The sequence below is a fragment of the Zonotrichia leucophrys genome, chromosome 12, assembly GCF_028769735.1.
Source record: "Zonotrichia leucophrys gambelii isolate GWCS_2022_RI chromosome 12, RI_Zleu_2.0, whole genome shotgun sequence".
Taxonomy (NCBI): Eukaryota; Metazoa; Chordata; class Aves; order Passeriformes; family Passerellidae; genus Zonotrichia; species Zonotrichia leucophrys.
The window spans coordinates 12319141-12342622 of NC_088182.1; the positions used below are offsets into that span (position 1 = coordinate 12319141).

The following is a 23482-nucleotide window of genomic DNA, read 5'->3' on the forward strand; positions in this document are numbered from 1 at the left end:
AGCAGTCTACCTGTATTTATTCTATGGAAGAAGGAAAGGATGGCCCATTCATCCTCAAATAATATCCACTGGGAGTGCTTGACACAGTCCAGTGCTGACTGAAGCCTGGAGTGCAAGCCAAGTCAGGATTCATTGAATTAGCATGGCTGCATAGTTAAGTCCATACATTTTGGCAATGCCAGCTTCATTTTGGCTGTGCCTCTAAATGATCAATCATAATAGGAAATGAAGTTGGTACATAAATACTGAAATACACCAGGATGGCTCTCTACATCATAGCATTAGGACAGGCCTTGTAAGGGCATTGTCCCATCCATCTCCTGGTGGTTGAATTAAATGATAATGAAATTATTCATTACAGATAATTTTGCATGGTCTTTTGTAGAAGCCTCTACTACTCCTGCAGGCAATCCAGCTTAGAGCTTCTCTGTCCATTGTTAACAAGGTTTCCTAGTCACAAACCAGTTTCAGGCACTATCTTACACCACATGTGAGCATTCAGATCAGTATAAAATCCCCTGAACAGGTATGGCCAGGGGATCCTGTATGGTACTTTTTATGTAGCCAGGAACCTACAGATAACCAGTTCTTTCAGGTGATGCCTTTTCCTTAGGTAGGTCAGAGGACGTGTTTTTGTTTCAGGTAATGTGAAGCTAAAGTGATTTCATCAATATATTGAGGTGATTTTCATTAAATAATAGATAACATATGCTTCCATCTTTTGAAGAAACCTCTTATACTAGGCTTTTTGTTTTTTAAAACAAGCTGCATCTTAGCAGGAAAGTCATTATCAAATAACTTCTTCAGCAAGAGCTTAGCAACAAGGAAAACAAAGACAACCTTACTGTTAAACATTTTCTAGTAGGTACTTCCTAATTTTAGCTGGTGAAAGTAGTTTTTTTTTTCAAAAAGAGATAACAAGTTTCACTCAGATATTTGTGGTTGCATGGTCTATTTGGCTTGTTTTTATTCCTCACGAGCTTTAAATTTTCTGTGTATCCTTCAAGTGGCTCATTGGACTTCTCTCTTGATCAGATCCTTATCTGAAAAATGCAACAAATCTGTGTTTGTTTTCCTGACCTGCTTTGAGACCAAAGCACAGAAATGCCTGGGGGATGTTCTGTAGTGCCAGTGCTGTGACTGCAGTGGGAAGGGCACATCCCAATGCCCCACTCCAGTGCAGGGCAGTGTAGGGGGACATAAGCAGGTGAATATTAAAACAGAGAAGTGTAACATGATTTGTCATAAAAGTTTCATACTTTTCTCTGGGGTAATCTTAGAATGCTGTGGAAATGCCACAATAATCCTGGAAAATGATGTCTGCATAGCAGTGATTTTTCAATTCATTTGGTAGTAGCCTCTAGGTCCTCTTATCTTTTAGGGAAAAATTTTTATTGCTTTTTCTATCATTCTGTTATCACTGTAACTCTGTAATCAGGACAGCTGAAGGGTGTCTGCTTACAGCTGCTGGCTCTGTTGTGCACCTGCACCCTGTGTCCTTTCCATGGTGTGGGAAGCAGCCAGGAGGGGAAAGCCCTCAGCAAGTGGAAGCTTAACAAATGTTTCTAAATGCTCCAAGAGCATTTTACAAAAACAAAAACCACAAAACAAAAAAACCCCTTTTTTTCCTAAGTGTGTTTTCATTGTGTTTGTCAACAGTATATTAGCATGTCACCTCTGCTGATGATGAGCAAGACTGCAGAAAAAAGAGAACTAAAACTTGCAGAGTAATACTCTTGGTGGTTTAGATATACCCACTAACCTACAGAAGACTGAACAATAGTATTTTGTAAAGTCATCCCACCTGGATGAGGACAGAACATCTCTAGTGGTGACTCATGAGATATTTACGCTTATTTGAACTTCTTCATTTACATGACTACAAAAATGAGTCAGCAGAAAAGTAAAAAAATTTGCTGTAAACCTGCAAGGTTCATTGACACAGTTCTGCATTTGCAGAATAAAATGTAAATCTGCTGCTATATTAGAGAATTTTTCATTTACTTCCACTATATTCTCTTCTGTCTTATCTGTGATATCAGCCATTAGTTGGATTAAAAGCTCTATTTTTTAATTGATCTGTAATTCTTAAGGCAATGTTTATAACAATCTAGCTGATATTTTTCACCACTGTTCTTAAAGAAACCAATACTGAAAGGATTTGACTTTGTCTTGGGAAATGTTCAGCCTTTCATTACTATTTTTCTACATAAAATACATTATTTAAACTGTATATATTTGCTTTGTACTTGTGGTAGAGGTTGCCCTTTGAGTTTTGTTTGCCTCTAAGAGCTTAATCCCTTCATGGAGGAGGGATTCACTTGATTTATCTCAGTCAACTGACTTCTTTAGTGAACATTTGATAGAATTGGAAACAAAACCACAATCTTTTAAAGCTCTCCTTCCTGGAATGCAGGCAGTTTAGCTGCCAGAGGTATTCCTTTGCATTAGAATTTTATGCCAGGTTTTTTTAAAGATGCTTAGGTAGTGATGGATGCATTCATCTGCATAGAGTTGTCAAAGGTGCTGAAGCATTTAATTTCCAAATCTTACTGTAGGTAACTTAATATATTTAAATATCTGTTGCTGTGTGTTTAATGCTTCTACTCAATTTTAACTCACTGTGAGAATGTAATTGACTTTTGATTTGATTTTCTAAAAATGTAATTCAGAGGACAGCAACAGTCCGCTCATCTGGCTTTTCTTTAGCATGTTAATTAAAACCACTTAATTTTTGTGTGTTTCCTCTTAAAACTTATAATTTAAGATTTTTCCCTTCCAAATTACCTTACTGTACTGAATCATGTTTGTAAAGAAATGTAAATTTTTCATCCTTGTCTTCAGAACAAACTTTATGTTAATATATTCAGGGCACTTACCTGATGAAGCATTGACAGCCTGAGTGATTTATTTACTTGATAAAGTAAAACAAAGCATGATGGTGCTGTTGCGAATATTAAGTTTATCCTATATCAGCTGCCTCTTCCTGAAATAAATTTCCAGTTTATGATGGTTTAGTTTTACAATTCTGTGGATAAACAATTGATTATTAAAGCTTTAAATAATTCATTTTACATAACACAGGAATGTGTTCCTGCTGGTGTAGCTGGTGGCTGTGTAGGGACCCTGATAATTATAGAGAGTGTGCAGAGGGCTGCTGGAATTACAGTTCACCTGCTTAAGGCCCAAGTTTGGATTCTGTGATTTTCCTTTTCACTGTTTGAGGTGAGTTCTTAAATATAAAAACTGGTTATGTGTTATTGGGCCTTCAATGAATCCTCCATCTTTCAAGAGATCTCTCTGGTTTGTTGTAGCTTTCAATTATGAGACAGGCAGTGGCAAGGTAGGATAGCGGAGGCTTAAATACATAAGGTCAAGATCTTTGTGTTCCTGACATAACAGTTACTCTTCTGCAAAGGTTAGTGAAGACCTTTCAAAATAAATTAAACTAATTATACACTTCCAGAACTTCAATAATGAACAGAACAAATTCAAGCCCTTAGCTGGAGGGAGAGAGGCTGGCAGTAAATTCCTTCTTCCTGTGAAATTAATGAAATTACTTCCAGTAACTATTGATTTCATTTAAGGAGTGGGAACCCAGATTGTGTAAAAATATTAACAAAGTTTGAATAGGCATAGGGTCTTATTTATTGCTTATAGATATCTATGTATCAGATCTTTCATCTTCTAAATCAGATCTTTTTGGCCTAATTTCTATCTATTGCTGGACCCAGAGGTGGTCAGGGATGTGTATGTGATGGGATGGGAACAGGATGAGACTATGAAAGATGCAAACTGTGTCAAGTGGGTTTGTCATGGGAGCAAAAGCATTCTTGGAGAGGCTACACAAGTTTTTCTTATACTATTTATTAATTAACCATAATGAAAGTTCTGAAAGTATTTATAAGTAGTACATGAAGTGTTTCTTACCTCTTTTATGAAAGCTCCATAGTTGCTTCTTAATTAAGACAAATGAGTCAACTTTGAGTCATAAAGCTGAGAGTTGTAAGAGCATTGTTGTATTGGATTATGTTGTTTACATTATGTTATTCACTGTAAGCATTGTGTTGTTTCAGGGAGATTTTTTGTTTTATATTCTGGTATTTCTTGCTTACAGCATGTTTGTTGTGCTTCTTTTGTGGCTTTTTTTTTCTTTTGTACCATCACTTAGAATAGCACAGTGACTTCCTGCACTCTGTATGAAATGTGCTCTGAATTCAAGCAGTTTGAATGTTTTCATGTTTGAAGACATTTTTGCCTTTTTAACCTCTTGTCTGAATAAGCAGCTTTTTATGCCCTTTTTGCTAACATGAAGTTTTTAACACTTATGATGATGATAATGAACTTGCTGCCCGTGTCTATGTGGAATTGGCCCAGGAAGTGATGTGGAGGCTGGGTTTGACATTGCCTGAAGTTAAAAATCTGTTTGTGGTTACAGAGCATATTTCTCATCAACTTCATCTATCACTTACATATTCTCTGGCTTGGTTTTGTGGTTGTGAAATGCTGATGAGCTTATTTTTCCTTAGTGGTACTAAGCAAATTTATTCATCAAACCTAAAGGAATATGGAAATGTTACTGAAATGGAAAGTACTATTCTTGTGTTTATTTATGATGTAATTGAGCTTGGTCTGGGTGCAGAATTTCAGGAGCTGCTGTAGTGAGACAGTCTTTTGATGCAGGATGCATAGCTGTGGAGTAAGCAAGGTAAAAGCAGTGCCAGGAAGTACTGCAGTACAAATTTAAAATCAGTTTACTGCATGAAGTCAATGCAATGGTCTTCTGTCATAGAGTAAGAAGGAAAAGAAGAAACCCAAAACCCAAAATGATAAGAGCCCTTAGAGCACAGCTAAATGTACTGATCTCTGCCAGAATACTTTCTAGCCAGCACCTGTATCAAATTCTCACTTGAAATATTCTGTGCACAGGCTTTAAAAATGTCATTTACAGAAGTTCCAAAATACACTACCTTGTCAGAGAGAGCTCATATTTGTTGCCTATTTATTGCCTTTGTCATTCATCATTTCTCTACCTTGTATTTTTAAATTCAGTGATTTTTCTAAGTTGACTCTTGGGTCATGGGTAGGATTAGGGGCCTGACTGGCAGCTTTTGCCTAACTCCTCAGGAAGTTGAGATAGTTTGTCTCAGGAAAAATAGTTTTGCCTTTGGCATCCTGGCAGGGAGACTTTTTCTTTCCTGTGTCTGGGGACATGACATATGAATGAATGTTCCCTTCCATCAAATGAGATGCCTTGTTTCCAAAGTGATTTCTTTAGCACCAATAGTAGAGCTATACTCTGATTCTTACTGTTGTAATCTTTTAGTGGTTTTTATTTACATTAGCAGAAAACAGACATAATGTCAACATATTAATAATTTCTCATCCATTAGTTAAGCAACAGTGTATCTTTTACTGGATATATTCTCTGACATTTGTCACTTCTTAGTGCTCTTTAAAAATAACTTCCTCTTTGTGGTGTTCACTTAAGTAGGCCAAAAAACCCTCTACAAGTGAGAGATACAGATGAGGACATCTTATAAAGTAATTCTGAACATTAAACAGACCACAAAGTTGTAGATATGTAAGTGCTGGATGAATTTACTGGTAAAGCTCTCATCCTATAGTCTCCTTTTAGTGACCTTAGTCTAAGAAGCAAAGAATTGGTGCACTCAGCAGCATTCAGGTTTTTTTCTTGTAACCTGATGTGTGAGATCATTCCAAAAAATAAACCTATATGCAAGTGGGAAAGGAAGAGTTGATGAAGCCTTTATGAAACAGCTGCTATGGTATATGTAGGTACAGCTACACTGGTAATGAAACTATGACAGATTTCATTTTGCCTTGCATCACTTTCCACTTCTTAGAAGTAACTCCAAAAAAAAAAAAAGAGTTGAAATTTCCCATTGTGTAAAGAAAAAGGAAATGGAAGAAGGAACAAATTGTTAGTGGCAGCATTAATATCTTTTGTCTGTTAAAGGATCATCAGAAAACCAAAAATGTTATAGCTCTTCCATGTGGAAGCTTCTATATGGAAAAAGTAGGTCTAATCCTTGGGGATTGCAACAGCAAATGAAGGAACCCTTTATTGTTCTCAGATTGCTCTCCTTTCCTGAGATGGAAGCAGTTTGAGCCAGCCAAGCTTGCACTTGTGAGTTTGGAATGGCATCACCTGAAAACAGCTTCAATGGCTTCTTTCTCCTTTATAGGATTAATAATTACTTGAATTGCTGCTTATGTACAGCAAAACTGAATCAACAGCAATTCTGAAGCTGCAAATGGGTGCAAGTTACCCTGTGAGCAGCAGTCACTGGCACTCTTAGGTTCTGGTGGGTATTGATGTAATGTAGCTGTAAAGTTACAAAAGTCACTTGTGCTGATTTGTTTAGGCACATCATTTGTGAAGGAATCAGCTGCTGCTTTGCAATACTCTGTCAGGGCAGTTAAAGCAGAACCCAAAAATAAGCATGTAAAATCTGCTGTTACTTAACAACAAAAATAAATGGAAGGAAATGCTCCAAAAATAACTGGGGATTTTTTTTCTCCATGCCCCTCCAAAGATTGTTCTTTAAAATACAGAAGTTAAATATCTGGCCTCATCTATGGGAAGGTGGGTTGTGCTGAGCACTAAGAGCTGATCAAGAGGAAAGGTTACAGAAATGACATTCCTGTCATGAGTTGATGAATCCATGGAGTTGACACATTCCTGACCCTGGCTTTCCAGCAGAATTGGTAGTTGAAATGCTGATACAGTGAACTGAGAGGTTCCAGCTGAGACTACTTGGAGCAGCCACATGAATCAGATGGCTTTAGACAGAATATTTTAAATAATTCTGAGACAAAAAAAAGACTAAAAATGGAAAAGGCTATTGTTTATTAGGTAAGATGACTGTTCTCACTGCTTGCTCAGGTAAAGCTTAGCAGCAGACTGAGACCCAGATGGTACCAGTGGCTGCCAGAGGCACCCTCGTGTCTCTGGTAATTGGCATTTGCCTTTCCTGTTTTACCTCTCCATGTTCTGTTGCAATAAAAGAGTATTAAAGCAAGCAGCAGTGGTTTTTGATACTCCTTGCCATGCTTAATTGTGTGCTGCACTCAAGTGTGTGCTAGTTCCACTTCATTAATTAATTCCAGGCTGCCAATTAGAGGAGGCAGCTGAAACACAAACCCCTTGTCCGTGCTGACACCTCCCCTCCCCCTGTCAGGTGCGACAGCTAAAGCCCTGCCTGACTCACTTCAACAGGAAGGAGTAACACTTCGAGATTTAATTAAGAAAAGGTGTCTTTGAAGTTCCTTCCCCATCCCCCTCATCCTCTGGTTATTTCCTGATACATTTTTGGGGCCAACTTTAGCAAGTTTAGGAAGGAACAGGTTTGAAAAACAGATGCATGCTTCCTGAAAAGAACCATTAGAAACTTCCAGCCAGTTTCACAAACAAGACATAATCCTCACCCTAGAAATACTGAATACAGTAGGAAAGAAACTGTGGTCTTAGGTAGTGGAATTCATTCACACATGGAAAAATATTTAACAACACGATCGTATAAGAATCTTAACAACTGTGATCAAAGTGTTATCTCTTTGAAATATATATTTAGTATTTTTGCCCTTTTTTCCACTGGTTAGTACTGGGGGAGGGGTCTTGAGTGTCATTCAATTCTGTTATTCTGTTCTTTTTTTCAATGTGAACTGTTCAGGCACTTTGTGAATATTGATCACCTCACAAATACAGCTGTTACCTTTAGTTAAAAGGCCTGAAAAAGCAGTCCTGAGATTATGGATGGCAGACAACACTGTCTCAGAGAGCACCTTAATGATTCTTGTGGCCACATGAATGAAAAAAAATATATAGAAAATTCCTAATTACAGGCTTGAAACCATTGGTAGACATACCACTTGCTTAATATTGTTGTCCATGATCCCTAAAATTTGGGGATTACTGGTACAAAATCTGCGGAGCTTTCTTTGAAAAGAATGTCCAATTCCTGAGCCACTTGCCTGCAAATTGTGCTTACAGAGATAACTGCACATGGGTATTTTGTGGCAAAACTGGATTTGTGCTATATGATTCCGTAAGGTTAAAGAGAGGGTGAGGAACACTGGACAGTATTCCTGATGTCATTTTCAGCATGGTGTCTGGTAACATTTTCATACTGAGTTGGATAGCAAGTCATAGTGAAGGCTGCTCATCTCCCAACACCAGAGATAGGATCAGATTAAAGATTTCCCTCTTTCTACTTTCTCTTTTTGCAAGGGGTATCTTTGTTTGTAGTAATTTGTTAATTGGGTTTATCTCTGTTACTATGACTTTTGAAAATTTACAATATCTCACTCAAAGCTTCTTTCTCATAATCTGGGTACAAATGTAAAAATTGGCTAGCAGGATTTTTGATTGCCTTGGACCTTGCAGAGGATGGGGGAATATTACAATTCTAACAGAAATGTTGGGTCAGAAGATGATTATTTAGAGATTTTTGCTGATCAAATTCTGCAGATGTTGAGAAAGAATGTGAGGGCAAGGCAATGATTAAAAAAATCCAAACCTGTACACCACAAACAAAGCAGCCTTCCCTCCTTGAGCTATTTTATATTGGGGAAATAATATCTGAATCCCAACTCTATTGTAGATACACTGTAGGTATGTAAATGTATAACTCAGGACAGAAAAAGATGTGCTTGTAGGGTAGGTAGCAATTGTAAAACAAGTGCAAAGCATTGACTGTGCCTTCCATAAGATCTGTTGCCAGTTATTGCATCTTTCCCATATGTGCAAGTAATATCAGACTAGTGATTTAGTTTCATAGAGATCAGGGAGGCTGCTCATGTTCCAAAAGGTCTTTGTAGCTTCTTATTTCAGCTGTTTGGCTTGTTCATGTGATGTGGTTAATATATCCTGCAGTGACACGTTTTAATGCACATCTGCTGTTAGATAGCACGTACTGAAACAAATGGCACTTCCTGAACTAACAAAATAGATGGATTCTCACTGTGGCAAAACTGCAATCATTTGGAGAGATATCCTTTGGTTTAATAAAAATACCAGATCTACAGGAAGCAATTAGGAACAGAAGCAGGTAGTCCCTAAGTGTTTGTACAAAAACAAACCACCAAATTCCAGAGAACAGTATGTAATAACATACCTGTGTTTCTGCTGCAGATATGAGGTGCATTCCAATCTTTATTGTACAGCTATGCTGTTATGAAGCTGTCCTTTCAGCCTTTCAGTTTGCATTCATCAGTGCAAGGGCTGGACATTTCATAGGACTTAACCCTTTTTCCTTGTGGATTATCATTGCAACTCCCTTGAATCCCCAGTGTGTGCCTCTCTTCCTGGGTCCTGTTTTGCTTTAGGGAGGAATGGAGTAGTGGATTCGAGGGGAGCTGGCAGAGCACACTGAGAACACCTGTACCATGTGTGACAATGTGCCTGAAGTACAACACAAGGATTAACATTTTTCCTTCTGCTTTATTGCAACATGTTCACATGCCAGCAGTCTGCTCAATTTTTTTGTCCCACTTGTTTGCTACTTGGTTTAGAATAAGATAAGTACAAAGGCAGTGAAATGTTATCATGTTTCTAATGGATAATTATTAATCAAAATGAAAGAATTCTGCAGCCTGGAAAAACATGGGCTTTACTCCCATTGCACATTTTACTTTCCTTTTCCTCTTTCAACTTTTATAGGTGACAAAATATTTTTGCTTCAGTCAAAATTAGCAGTTCTGGATGGTTACAAGTTTGTTTTCTGTTTTTATTACGGAAACAGTTCTTTGTTAAAGTGCTTGCAAGCCCATTTCCTACAGCTACTTTACTTACCAAGCAGTGTTATGTAACCTTGTTCTCTTCTGTTGCAGCCTAGAACTCGTACACAAACTCAGGGTTTGACAGCTGAAGAGTGAAATAAGATTCCTTGGGACGGATTTAAAAAAAAAAAAATCAAGATGACTTGCATGTCTACTTAAACTGTTGCTTGTGTGCAGGGTTGAAGATCATGTTAAGTAAAAGGACTCTGAGAATGTAGAGTAAATGAAGGTCACATTAAGTGAAAGGGCTGTCTCTGGGAATTTCATGGTGGGAAGTGCAGTGTGTGTGGGTTGCTGGTGGGGTATTCATGGTACAGAGCCTTCAACACTAAATTTGTTCTACCCATCAATTAAGGAACATATTGCCTCCCATAATACAAGAATTCATTTAATGTGACAATGCCTTCTCTTCTAAAATTCTTTTGCTGTGTTCTTGAATGGCATCAATATCATACTGAGAATCATGGAGCTTTTATACACCCTGTATCTAATTTTGTTTATTATTTACCGTTTTCCTAGGTAATCACTTTGATTGTTCTGTGCTCCTCTTTGCATTGCTCTAATGACTTCTGTTGTGCATCAAGCAAACTACAAAGGCTTTTGAAAGATAGATAAATTATTTATGCCAATCCTACAAACCTGCCATTCAGGTTGTTCACTTCTGCTCCTGTCTGGTCTAGAATAACAGCTTTCATTCTCAACTTCATTTTTATTTGTTTACTTTTTTAATCTGTGTGTTTTTCTCCTGCTATACATCCCTATGTTATTAGAAGAATCTTTCCCAAAAGTTACATGCTGGTCAGAACAAACTTGTCAGCTGTTAATGTTCTTTAGCCCCGAGGGCAGTGCCTTGCACTAAAAGTATATGGCTTCTCTCTTTCCCCACTACACTCTATGTTTAACAGGCATTCTTAGAACAAAGTAATTTTAGGGCTATGGTTGATATTTAAGTCTCCTCATGTTGTTCTACTGTCATTTATATTAACACTTCACTGTTTATTAGAGTAGGAAGTTTATTAAGAGTTCATGTTTTTGTGGGGATTTGAAGATACAGTATTTGCTATCCATGTAATTTAACACCAATCCCAATTATATAATAAAATCAGAATGTTTGCTAAAACATCATGCTTTTGTGTTCAGTCAATGGCTATGCTTCCAAGATTATTAGATACAAGAAGTATGTTCTGATGCAGTTGTGAGTTTTCTTAGCTTTTAAAGTAGTAAACAATATTTTCTTTGTGATGGTTGGAATTACTTTGAGACATTTTTCCAACTATTAACTTTCTCTGCTGTCTTGGGAACTAAATTGACTGTGATCATTAGTCACCTGTCCAAAATTCATAGTTGAACACTTGTGGTGTGTTGTGGTTGGAGATTTGGTAATGATCCTATAAAAGCAGGATGAGCTTGATCAGTGTCAGAGCAGTTTGTGGTTAACAGCTTGACCAGAGAGGAGACAGCCTTCAGAAATTACAGCTGGCTTTCTTAAATCAGGAGAGTATTCAAGGAAACTGTTTCTAATTTATATTTCTGTGGCAATTAAAACTTGTTATAGTAACTTCTGTACCATGGGATGGAATGACATCATTCTATTAGCACTTGGGAAGACAGTTATTTTGTAACTTTAAATAAAACTTTTTTATTCCCGGCAACGTCTTCTCCATTCCCTAATCCTTGATAAAGGGGTACGAACAAAGAAGTTCTGTCTCAGAGTAAGTTGTTGCTGTCTGTTTGAAGATGTTATGTCCCATTTCAGCTGTCTTTTGAAGATTAGTCACATCATTACTTCATGCCACACCAGGTTTAAGAACACAGGTCAGCAGTGCAGTTGTACTGGGAGTAGAGTAGTTCTATCAGTTGCTGAAGCATTACCAGTTTTTGCAAGGACACTTCTTTTTGAAGTTATGACATGGTTCTCCTGCCTGCTCTTAGGGGGAGGATGTGGGCAACAGAAAGATGATTTAGTTTCTTGTGTTCATTTTTGTCTGATGTGTTTGTACACTAGGTCACTGCATAGGGGAATTGAACAACATTTCTGAAGCTATTAATGGATCATTGCAGTGGAATATTGAAATTTGCATAATCACTGTAGTAATCTGGATTGCAAGGCATTGAATGATCCAAGGAACTTGTTAAGGACCAAATGTGGAGGTTTTCTGCACAGGGTGGCCAGTCAGTATTGCAGTGTGACAAAAAGACCTCTCAGGTTCAAGGCTGCTTCACTGTAGTGGATTTATCAGAATCTTGTTTCTGTTTGTAGTCTCAGTGTTTTGCTTGACTTTCACAACTCTTTCCCATTTCCCATGGTTGTCTTGTAATCTGCGTAAAACAATTTTTATTTGCTTACCTTTGGGTCTGGAAACACTGCTGGCACATCCTTGGCTGTGGTCTAGAAAAGGGTACATGAACTGTAATTTTCATGCTGCTGATTTAATTTCCTCAAATTGTTAGGCCCATTTTCATAAGGCCCATTACCTCTAAACTTCTAGAGTTGCAGGGTGGTCTTAATTTGCAAATTTTAATTTTTCTGAATATCTTTTGCAATTAATGTATTGCGGTGGGCTGTGCTGGGTTAACAGCTGGATGTGATGATCTTAAAGGTCTTTTCCAACCTTAATTCAGGTGAATTAAAGAGAAAATTAAATCAGTCTCAAGATTTGTGTTCTAAATGTTTATTCAGGAGGTACAAATATTCTAATTTTAAGATAGTCAAATTGGCAAATGTGACCATCTAGATGAGTAATAGTGCACAGTTGTTATGGAAATTAATAGGTGGGTTTGTTTTTAAAAATAAATAAATAAGGCTTCTGATCCAAATCTCTCATCCAAAAAAATGAGATGATGACAATATTCTTTGGGTATGACTTCATGAAACAAGCTGAACTAACAGAGCTCAGCTAGGAGGAGAAAAACCAACCTTTTCCCTGTCCTGTCCTTATTTGTACCTGACAGCTTTTTTACCACTCATCTGCAGTGAGTTCTGGTGCTTTTCTCATGCCACAGTAACTTGTTCACAAAAACAGCAGACAAGAGATCTGGCAAAAGAAAGTGGTTTTGGGTTTCTGGACTGCTGACTTACCTGTGTGAGGAGATGAATGTTAGACTTGTAATAAGGAAGAGCAGGAAGAGAGGGAGGAAGAGGAATTAGGGTAGAGAGAGAAGTGAGATTTATACTTGAATAAGTGGCTAATTGTCAATTCCCCTCAGCCATCCTGTAAAATCCTATTCTGTGGCAGCCCTTGAGACTCTGAGTGCAGCACAGTAAGCTGTGTCAAGCTGAACACAAAGAAATGTATAATAAGGATTGAAGTTTGTCTGATTAGGTAAAGAGGGGAATAGGAAAAGGCAACTCAAAGGACCCAAGTGATATCCTTTTTGCTAGTTTTATTTCTGACTTGAAAATGACTTCTGTAGCTGCAAGCTCTTCTTTTGTTGGTTGGTTGGTTTTTTAAGGGTTTTTGTTTGCTTATTTTTGTTTGAGGTTTTTTGTAGGCTTTGGTTTGGATTTTGATTTTTTTCCCACCCCTCAGTTATGTGATTTGCCTAATAAACCCTAGAAACCCCAAACTTTGCTTTGCATTTTGCATTTGGAGGGGATGGTTGGAAGGTCAAACCTAGTGGCATTTGGCCAGTATTGTGAGATCAGTTATAGAGAGGGGAAACTCCTGTTGCTTCTGATTAGAGGAACAGAATTTTCTTCTTGCTCTTCTCTGGGCATACATACATATATAAGCAAAACATACATGAATACATACAGCAGAAAATTACAAAATACTGTCCACTCTGATGACTAATTTTACAGAGGTACTCATGTAATATAAATATTTTTGTACTAAAAGTTAATCAAAACAAAAAATAGACCACTATTGTGATGTCTTGCTGAACATTTTGTACTAGGGATAATGATTTCTCATAAAGAAATTTGTTACTTAATTTTCCAGTCAGCATAAGTGCTCTAGAGAGAAATTCCTGCTCCCCTACTGCCTGTAACTTAAACAAAAGTATTTTAATTTCATTTAATCTCATTTGAACATCATACAAGTGTTTCTAGTAATTTCCTCTCCCTAGAATGCCTTTCAATGAAAAATTCAGGAAAGGATGCTCCACTTAGGGTGATCAATGCACCCTCTACAGAATTTGAGCAGCTGTTTCAAGTCCACATGGATAAATCAGCCCTAACCTCCTCCTTTCTGCTGTCCCCAGGGAAGTGTACTCAGACAAACTCCACCAACCTCTTTGTTTGCAAGTGTGACTCGTGGAGGATCCTTTGGCCAACCCACCACACCCTGTGTGTGATTCCCCCCTGAGGGAGCCCAGTGCTGAGCACTGCTGGGTGTGGCTGTGGGTGGGGAAGTGTGAACCCTTCCCAGTGAGTCCAGGCCAGCCAGCCTCAGCACTGAGCTGCAGGTCAGCCACCAAAACGATTTTTGTACAGGAATCTGAGGCAGATTTCAAAATGAGCTGTTATTTATCCCTCGAGAAGCTCATGAAAGGAGTGCTTCTGCCTCAGTGTGAAAGTGATTGTTACAAGGCATCCTTGAACTGTACAATATTTCCTGTGGTAATCAAAAGTTACATGAATTTAGCAAAATAAAGACAAATCAAAACAACTTGGCAGGTTGTTGGATCTGTTTCTCTTCAAGTGCAGAATTGTTCTTCCAGTGACATTTGTATGGAGAAGCACTGTGTGAGTTTGAAAGCCTGCAGCCTGAACTGGGTGTGTGTTTATACAGCAAAAAAAAAAAAAACCATTTGTGATGGTTGGTGTGAGAACCATGGCTCACCATCACTTTGACATGAGTGTATCTCAGGGTAGGGGTGGTGTTTTGAAATAGCCATCATTCATAGTGGGAGACAAGGGAGACTCCTGCTACTGACTGAAAAGCTGGGGAATAGTTCAGGGCATCTTGGCTGCAAATCCCAAAGCACAGCCCGTAAAAATAGTGAGGAAACCTAATTTCCTCCTTCTCATGGTACTCCACACGTGGTGCTAATAATGAACATGTGAAAGGTCTTCAAATGGAGAATCAAGACAGAATGGGAATTTGGGGTTCAGTTTTGTGATGTCACATGTTCCACAGAGTTTCACTGTGTTTCATTGAAATGTGTTTAATTTTCCTGCACTGATCTTTCCATGATTAGGACTCTACCTGGAAAAATTACAGGTGTGGTTTTTGAGAGCACATTTTGAATGATAATCACTTACTGTCTAATATTTTTATTGGAATTTCTCAGCACCAAAGTGTTTAATCAAGTGTCTTCCTGATATTTATTACCTAGTAAATTGGAACTTGTTACCATGTGAACAATCTGTATTTGCAATGAGGAAATTGCAGCTTCTTGAACAGCTGGGTAACTGCCTGATAAATGCTCTTTTTTTAGCAGTTTATGTGATTTCTGGCTTCTCATTCAACACTGTCAGTGATTCTGCATTCCTTCTTCTGAGAAGATTCAAATTCTTCAAGACTGATTAAAAAAACTGCTTCAAAAGTTTTTTGGATTGTTTGAATGTGGTTTCAGCGGTGGTGGTTGTTAGTTTGTTTTTGTGAAAGGAAAGATTGCTAATGGTTGGAGCACGCTGGAAAGAGGCTTTAGAGATACTCAGTATGTGCAGCATTAGCCTGGCCTTCACTGGTCATTTCAGAATGGGAGGAATAGTAGCTTTGAGTGTTCCTAGCAGTGAATAGCACTTCTAAGCACTGGCCTCTGGTTTATTGGTTGGTTTGTTTGTTGTGAAACCACATACACGGAATCACAGAATGGTTTGATTTAGAAGGGACCTTAAAGCTCATCTCATTTCAACCCCCTGCAATGGTCAGGGGCACCTTCCACTAGGCCAGGGTGGTGGGAGCCCCATCCAACCTGCCCTTGGACCCTTCCAGGGATGTGGCATCCACCACTTCTCTGGGAACCTGTGCCAGGGTCTCACCACCCTCACAATGACAAGTTTTTTTCCCAATATTTAATCTAAATCTACCTTTCAATTTAAATGAAAGGGTGCATAGATTATATGAGAGATATTCCATAAACTGCAAACTACTATTTTTTTTTCTTGAAATGTGTATGCAATATTTCTACTTAATTTAAGGTTTTTGTAAAGTTTGAACCTGAGCACATCTCAAAGGGCTTTGCAAGAGTTACTTCTGTGTTAAGTTTTGAATCTGTGAGGGGATGAACTGAAGGCGTAGGTGTGAACACCATGACCACAGAACAGCTCTGTCAGTGAACTTCAGACCTCAACCAGCTCAGCAGTGCTAGGCCTCTTTGAGCTGGGCTTTCCAGACTTACCAAATACCTTCCTTACTTCTCCCTAACAGATAAGTAAGTTCTTTGTTGGCCTAAATAGATTTTAAAACCCTCCTATACCTCCTCCACTGAACTAAATCCACAAAAAATGTGTTCCAGAAATGGCAAAACTGATGCACTGGACTGGTCTGCAATCTAGTTACTACCATCATTTTATCTGAAATGCTAGTTGATTTTTTTGAAAGTACCTTACAATTCAGATTCACAAGTTTTACAGTGTTAGTGTAGACTTGTAATCTAACTATAATTTTAGAAAAGGGTCACTCACTGGTTCCACACTTAGTGGAATCACTGCATCCTTTGTTTCTCCTGCTGTACAACTGGAGTTCTCTAGGGAGTCTTTCAGCAGAGCTTTATGAGCTGATGTTGGGCTCTGCCTGGGCCCACATGCACAACGCAGTGACTATTGAGGGCAGCCACTGTACAATCTAACTTCATGTAGAAATGAAATATAAATCACACTAAGTTTGTAAGATCTTTCAGAAGGGACTCCAAGTGTTTGATACACAGTTCAGAGGGGATTCAATACCATGATTAAACTGTAATCATAATTCATTGTTTATAAATGCACATAGCATTCTACAGACATTCAGCTCTCTGAGAGTTGTTTGCATTTGTTATTCCATTAGATAATATTATAATTATAAAGTTCGGTGCCATTCATCAATGAACTTTGGGTCCAAATTTCATTTCTAAAACTGTATTTACACTTTTCTGGTAGAGTAAACAAATGTCCATGGAGTCTAATGAATCCTACTTTTTTTTTGAAGTCTATCTTGTAGGTACAAGTTGCTCTGAAACTTACTGACATGAAGGTCTTGCCTATTGACAATCATATTCCTCTTAGAATTAATTTTTCTCGTGTTTCTTAAGAATGTTTAGTCAAGCTGAAATGCACTGGCCTGATTAATGGAGAAATGACAGAATCCCTTTCTTGGCATATTTTTTGTGTATAAACTCAAGTTCATTATTTCAATCTCCAAACCAGTACACTCTTGTCCTGTGTGGAGTGCTGTTCATGCCATGAAGCATGTTACAGGATTAGATTGCTTTGAGAACATGCCCTGAAGGTATTTTGTCAAAATGATTTAAATGGAGCTGATTTTTGAGATGGTGTTAACATACACCTTCCTAAACAAACATACACAGATGGCATTTGAAATCAAGGCTGCTTGATTTCAAGGGTTTAGATGGTTACACAGCAGCTGCAGTCTTCTCATGGAGATTCTTGACCATTTTTTAGAATTTGTATGTAGTAGTGTTTTAATGTGATTGAAATGTGAGGATAAACTTCCCAACATTGTGGTGCTCAGAGCTGTGTCCTCTGAACATCACATGGAAGAAGATTCGCAGAAGTGAGTGTTCATTCATGTGACTGAAGTAAGTGTTCATAGCTTCAGAAATCCTGAGCTAAGACTTGTATGTAGTCTTCAAATAAAATGCTACATTTTTTCTTCTTCTTTTTTTTTTTTTTAATATTGAAAGTAACATGATGGCTACAAGAATTACTCTCACCTAACACCAAATATCCAGTGATGGTGAGAAGTAGATGCTTAGAGAAGAGTCCAAAACAGAAATAGCCAGTCATGGTGTTCCCAAAATATTGCCCCAACAGTCAGGAAGTTGTGTCTGAGAATGTTTCTTAGGAGCAGCATCTTGTGACAGATACTTCCACTGTGTATAATACCAAAGTTGTATACAATATGAAGAATTAGCTCCTTGTTTTTTACTCTGAATCTGCCACCATCTGATTTAATCTGATGCACCATTTTTTCCCCTCTTGTTGAACACAGTGAAAAATAATTCCATATTTGCTTCCTCTGTCAAATGTGGTTTGTAGGTCCTTATCACATCTGCTCTAATCTCTCTCATTTCTGTATGTCCTATCTGCTTAACCATTATCTGCATGAAAGCTCTTCTGTGCCTCTTGTCAGCACTTTCACTTTCAGTCAGCCTTGTCTTGCCCTACTGGGATGCAGATGAGGAGGCACAGAACATCCAAATGTTCCAATGTCACATTTTGTTCTAGAGTCATTGCACATCTAGAAGTAACTCTTCTAGTGATTTGCAGGAATTTCAGGGCTGGGAATTTTTGTTTTAAGGATAGACTACCATAAAATAGAGATGTGCATGACAGGCACAGCAGAGCATCTCTGATTGTACTGCAGCTTCTCCTCAAAAAGCCTAGAGGGTAAGTGTGAGAGCTTATTATATGTTTGGGATGTTGGTGAAGTAAAAGGGAAGTGTCCAAATGAGGACTAGATTTGCCATTTGATTAATCTTATTCTAAAGTCATCATTATCTGATTAACAGCCTTTAGAAAAATAAATGTTTGTAAAGCCACATCCATCACATGATCTGCCTTTAAAATCAGTTATTTTCAAGGTCTGTGAAGTTATTCTTGTTTGGGCTGTTTCCGTGTGGCTGAAAATATTCTTCCCTTCTCCCCCATCCAACTTTCTACTCAATTTCCTTTTCCTTGTCCCCTTTGTTTTAGTCCCTGTCAGACTGATCCTGTGTTGCAAGCAGGGCCCCTAATGCTTCCTCTGTCTTTTCAGGAAATTTTCACTACCTTTGTTTTAAGGTAGCCATCAAACAGAATTTGCCTGGCTGCACAGACACTGAAATGCCCTGTGAGATACCTTAGGCAGAAGTGGTTTCCCACTTTCTCAGCTCGGTACAATGAGAGATGCAGGCAGGGGAGCAATTTGGCTGAACAAGAGGAACAAAAGTGGAACTTTTAAAACACAAGAAACAAACTCCAGCTTGCCAGACAGGAAAAAAGCAGTTATATGGCTAGGAGGGAAAAAAAAAGAAAAAAAGAAAAGCGTGCTGAGGAGGGAGTTAAAGCAATGCTCTGTGTTGTGGCACCGTGACATCCTCAGTGACATGGTGCAGGTTCCGCTCAGATGAGGGGAGCACAGCGCACTGAATGCGGGTGCCGCTGCCGTGGGTAGGGCTGGAGCCCGGGCTGGATTGGGGTCTCTGTGCCATTGGGCAGCGCTGTCTGTCCTGTCCTCCTGCCCTCCTGTGGGACCCTGGGCTGCCAGAGCCGCTCTCGCAGCCATCCTGCGGGCAGCGCCCGCTCCGTGTGTCCCGTACCCGTGCGCTCTCGGTGCTGCGGCAGCCAGAGCGGGGAACGGAAGGCACAGCGAGGCCCGAGGCGCTCGTTCCGCGGCAGCGCCAGCGGGCGGGCCCCGAGGGTGTGTGAGGGGCCGGACCCGCCCCTGGGCCCGCCCGGGCCGGCGCTGGCGCTGCCGCAGCTCGCAGTGTGCGGCGGGCCGGCCGCGGGGACGCGCTCCGGGCCGCGGGCCGGGGCGCAGCTCAGCCACAGCGCTGCCGGGGGCCGGGCACGGCCGGCGCCTCCCGCCCGCCGCTCGCTCCGAGCCGGCACCGAGCCCCGGGAGCGCCGCTCCGAAAGCCACCATGGTGGCCAAGGATTATCCCTGCTACCTGTCCGCCAAGAGGGCCAATTTCGCCTTGGAAGCGCCGACGGTGACCAGCCCGGCTAAGGAGACCGAGGTACTGCTGACACGGTTGCAACTTTATTTTCCTTTATTGTGTGATCTGCATTGCACTGGGGGAAAGTAACGTGGTGTGAGAACAGGCTGCAGTGTATGGATACCCGTTTTGCTTAGGCATCCTTTACTGCCTTCTCTAGGTATTCACCTCTCTTTTGGAATAAAGCCAGGAACAGAATCTAGATTTTTTGTCATCTGTCACTTTAGGAAAATTAATCTTTAAAACATCTGATTGAGACGTACCTGTTTTACATAAGTAGCTTAAAGAGATTTAGCTGTATTTTATTCCAAGACTAAGCATTACTTACAAATTGTTAAACTGACATAGGAGCTGGAAGGGAACCAGTAAAATGGTGTCTTAAAGCATTGATTTTAAGACACCATTTACATTAACTGTCTATTCTTCATCACAATAAGCAAAACATTAATCTGATGTACAGTTAACTGAAAATCTTGTCCTATCAGCAGATTGACTGCTCTATTTCTTAAAAAGCATGGAAGCCTTTCAAGTGACATTAAAAATCTTATTCACTAACTCAAATCCAGCAATGTTCATGAAAAACTTGAATATTTGATACTTTAGGTTAATGTTGGTTTGTGTTTAGGAAAAAACCAGTGACATTAAGAATTGTGACTTGTCTGGAGGAAGGCAGAACATATATCTGAAAGTTTTTATTACTTAAATATATAGTTTCTTTATTAATCTTGGTTGCTGAGTAACTTGAAGACAGCTTATTAAGTTAGGTTCATTTAATACATCTCCATCAAATATTAATTACCTCCCCACTTGATTAGGTCTAAAGTAAAAGTAACATAAGCCCAGTGACCTTATTTAATCATGATGCTAAGCTAAGAACTGAGATGATGCTGCACTGTGGCTTTCCAGTGTACTTTTACATAGAGAGACTTAATTATTTAGCTTAAGGGAGGTGGAATTCTTTTCAGCTATGTGTTTTTGAAAAATTAACACCCTAAGTGTGTGTGTGTATGCATCTATGGAAAGCACAAGCTGTTAGGTACTGAATGTTCTTCTCAAGGGTACTCATTGTATTAATGATAATATTAAAGAAATACGATTTTAGCCTTTACTGTGTGGAGGGATTTTTTGTGAATTAATAGAACTGGCAGATCTGAAGAGCTGGAGTGTTGCTCTGTTACAGTTAGGAAGCTTGATTATAATCAAATTCCAAAGAAAAAGACTCAGTGAAAGCTGAGAGCATGAGGAAGTATTGAGTAACAGATGTGATCAATCAAAATTACAACGTGAAAACAGCTTGTGTTTTATACGAACAAGAAAAGGCACCCTTCTGCTTTCGAGCTGTTTGCTGAGAGTAGGATGGGATTCCAGCATTCTGAAAAAGAAACTTTTAAATATCCTGTAAGACCACCCACCACTCCAAAAAATTGATTCAGAAAGCAGAAATAAGAGCTACTCCTTGGGAAAGGCATTATACGGACTGGTGTATGCAGCTTGTTTCTTTGAAATCTGTACGGGGGAAAAATCCTTAAGCTCTAACCTGAAGCTGTTCTGTCAGCTTTTAGCATTTACAAGGGGAATTAAAGCTGTTGGGCGCCTTCTGCCACAGCTGGGTGTTACTGCAGCAGAGCACTCCTGTGTCCGGGCTGGGCGTTTCTGCCTTTGCAAACGCCAGTTTACTTCTAGTTATTAACGTGTGAAATTGGTTGTTTTTTTAATAACTGAAATTGTGCATAAATGTTGGTATATTTGGATTAGAACAGATTTTCTGCTTTATAGATGTTTTGAGGAACAAGTCAGTGGCAGAAAAGAGAACTGAGGATTTCTGCTTCTGGCTCTTTCTTTCAGCTGTGCCAGCTCCCTTGGCATAAACTCTGTGGAAAGTTGCACAGTCACAAAACGATGACAAAGGAAATTTCCAAAATATATGTAAACACTAAAATCTGGATTCTGATAAAAAAACTGGTCTTCTAGTACAAGTCATCATAGTTCTTTTCAAGTGCAGTTTAAGGGCAGCAAAACACTGCAGTACCTAGTACCTGAGTTAATATGGCAAACACTATAAGGTCTTTACTTGAACCATTACATGCCCCACATAAAATCCTGTAGTACAATTCTAGGGATAAACAGTACAGAGGTGTTGGGTTCTTCCCAACTTTTTTATATTTCAAAAATAGAAACAATTAGTAACATTTGAAACTTGCTTACTCTAGTTATAAAAAGCCGCAGACCTTTCCCGATGACAAACACTATTTTCCATTTTTCCCCTTCTAAAGCCAACACCCAGGCTGGGTGGGCAGCAGGTGAGAAGGAGCATTCACAGCCACAGATTGAGGTTTAAAGGTCTGAATGTGAGGTCATGGCAAGGAACTCCTGAATTCCTCAGAGTAAGGATGTCCTGTTCTGCCATACAGGATCCAACACAGGATTTAGGCTCTGAAAACTACAACGGGGGCAGAGAATTCCTCTGTGTGTCCAGTGTGTTGTATGTCTGCTTACAGCCCTTACAGTGCAGGACTCTGACCTTGGAGCCAGGCCTGTTTGCAGCCTGGCTTCTGTTGTCTCCTGCCATCCTCCCAGCACGGCTGCAGGAGCTCTGGGCTGCCTGCTGCTCTGCGTGGTGTTTATTTGGGGGATGGTGTTTATTTGTGTTTATTTGGGGATGGGGAACGTGAAGGGGAACCCAGCGGCCTCCAGGCCATGGCACATCATTAACAGGGAACCAGGCTTGGAGCCAGAGGGAGAGAGGCCAAAAGATTATGAGATAAACTCCAAGTCATGAATTTTCTTTGATCTTCCTAAATGTATGTGTTTCATGTTAATGAAATATTAGTAAGTTGCAGTTTTGACATATTTCAGGTAAGTTCAGGTGCAGTGTAGCTGGAAACATGTCAAACCCCTGCACTTGGAATTGCTGATCTGTTCTGCGTAATGGCAGTGTGAAACAAACAGCTTGTCTTTATTTTTCCATTCAGTAAAACACTGAATGATATCTGCTGGTTAATTGGCAGTGCAGGTTAATATCCAGTCAGTTCCAGAGTGGAAAAGCTCTCTCTTAGACTGCCTGGTCAAGCAGCTCGTAATGAGAGGAAATGCAGAATTTAATCAACTCTACATTAGTTGTCTGGGTTTTTCAGGGTTTCTGTTGCTTGTGTTAATTTACCTCAGTGTGAGGTTTTTCTGTTAATTTGCCTTCATTTCCTAACTCCTGCTAGAGGTATTGATTTCTGGATGTTGCAGACAAATGATCAGTCAAGATTGCTGGATGCAGCTTGTGCTGATGCTGCTGACACTTGAGTGCTTCTGCCCTGCCTATGGCAAATGAAGTCTGGAGAGCAGCCAGGAGCCAATCCTTGATTAACACAGGGTGGGATAACATCATGCAAACTTCACTGTTGTCTTTGACCAGGAATATTTCACCACTTCCCTAAATGGCTGTTCATTGTACCCCAGCTATCATTTCAGGTTCTCTTCTTTGTAGTGCTGTGATTAAAACAAAATGTCTCTGGACTTTTCTTTATTTGCTTGCTGATTTTAAGGAGACTGACAAGGAGGAACAACAAACCTCTTCCTGCTGCCATCAGGGAGTGCAGGTGGTGCATGGATTTCAAGGAAAATTGTATGATCAAGTTGCCTTTGTGTCAATTCACTAAAATTGCTTATTAAATTCTCCTTGAGATGCTGGCAGTTTTAGTAGAGGGATGCCTCTCCCAGGTTTTAGTATGGACTCATGTGGATGATTTGGTTGCCTTTGTGCACCATTGAACTATACCTAGAACTGCTTTAGAGTCACCTACTTTGTTTTTCTTTACCATTTACCTCAGTTCTAGAAGAAGCACTGTTCTATAATTTTCCAATCAGAATCTTTCTAAGA

At 39.4% G+C, this 23482-nt stretch overlaps 1 protein-coding gene across 8 annotated transcripts in view; it reads left to right on the forward strand.

The window, feature by feature from the left end:
* The window catches only part of ARHGEF3 (Rho guanine nucleotide exchange factor 3), a 112058-nt gene that overhangs the window by 68277 nt on the left and 20299 nt on the right, over positions 1–23482 (forward strand). The window contains exon 1 of one of the 8 annotated variants that reach the window (XM_064723896.1): positions 19374–19632. The exons of the other annotated variants lie outside the window; for them this stretch is intronic. Within the exon in view, the coding sequence (XP_064579966.1) occupies positions 19537–19632 (96 nt within the window). The 5' untranslated portion in view covers positions 19374–19536. Of the gene's footprint in view, positions 1–19373; positions 19633–23482 lie in introns of those variants that run through there. 8 annotated transcript variants of the gene reach the window in all.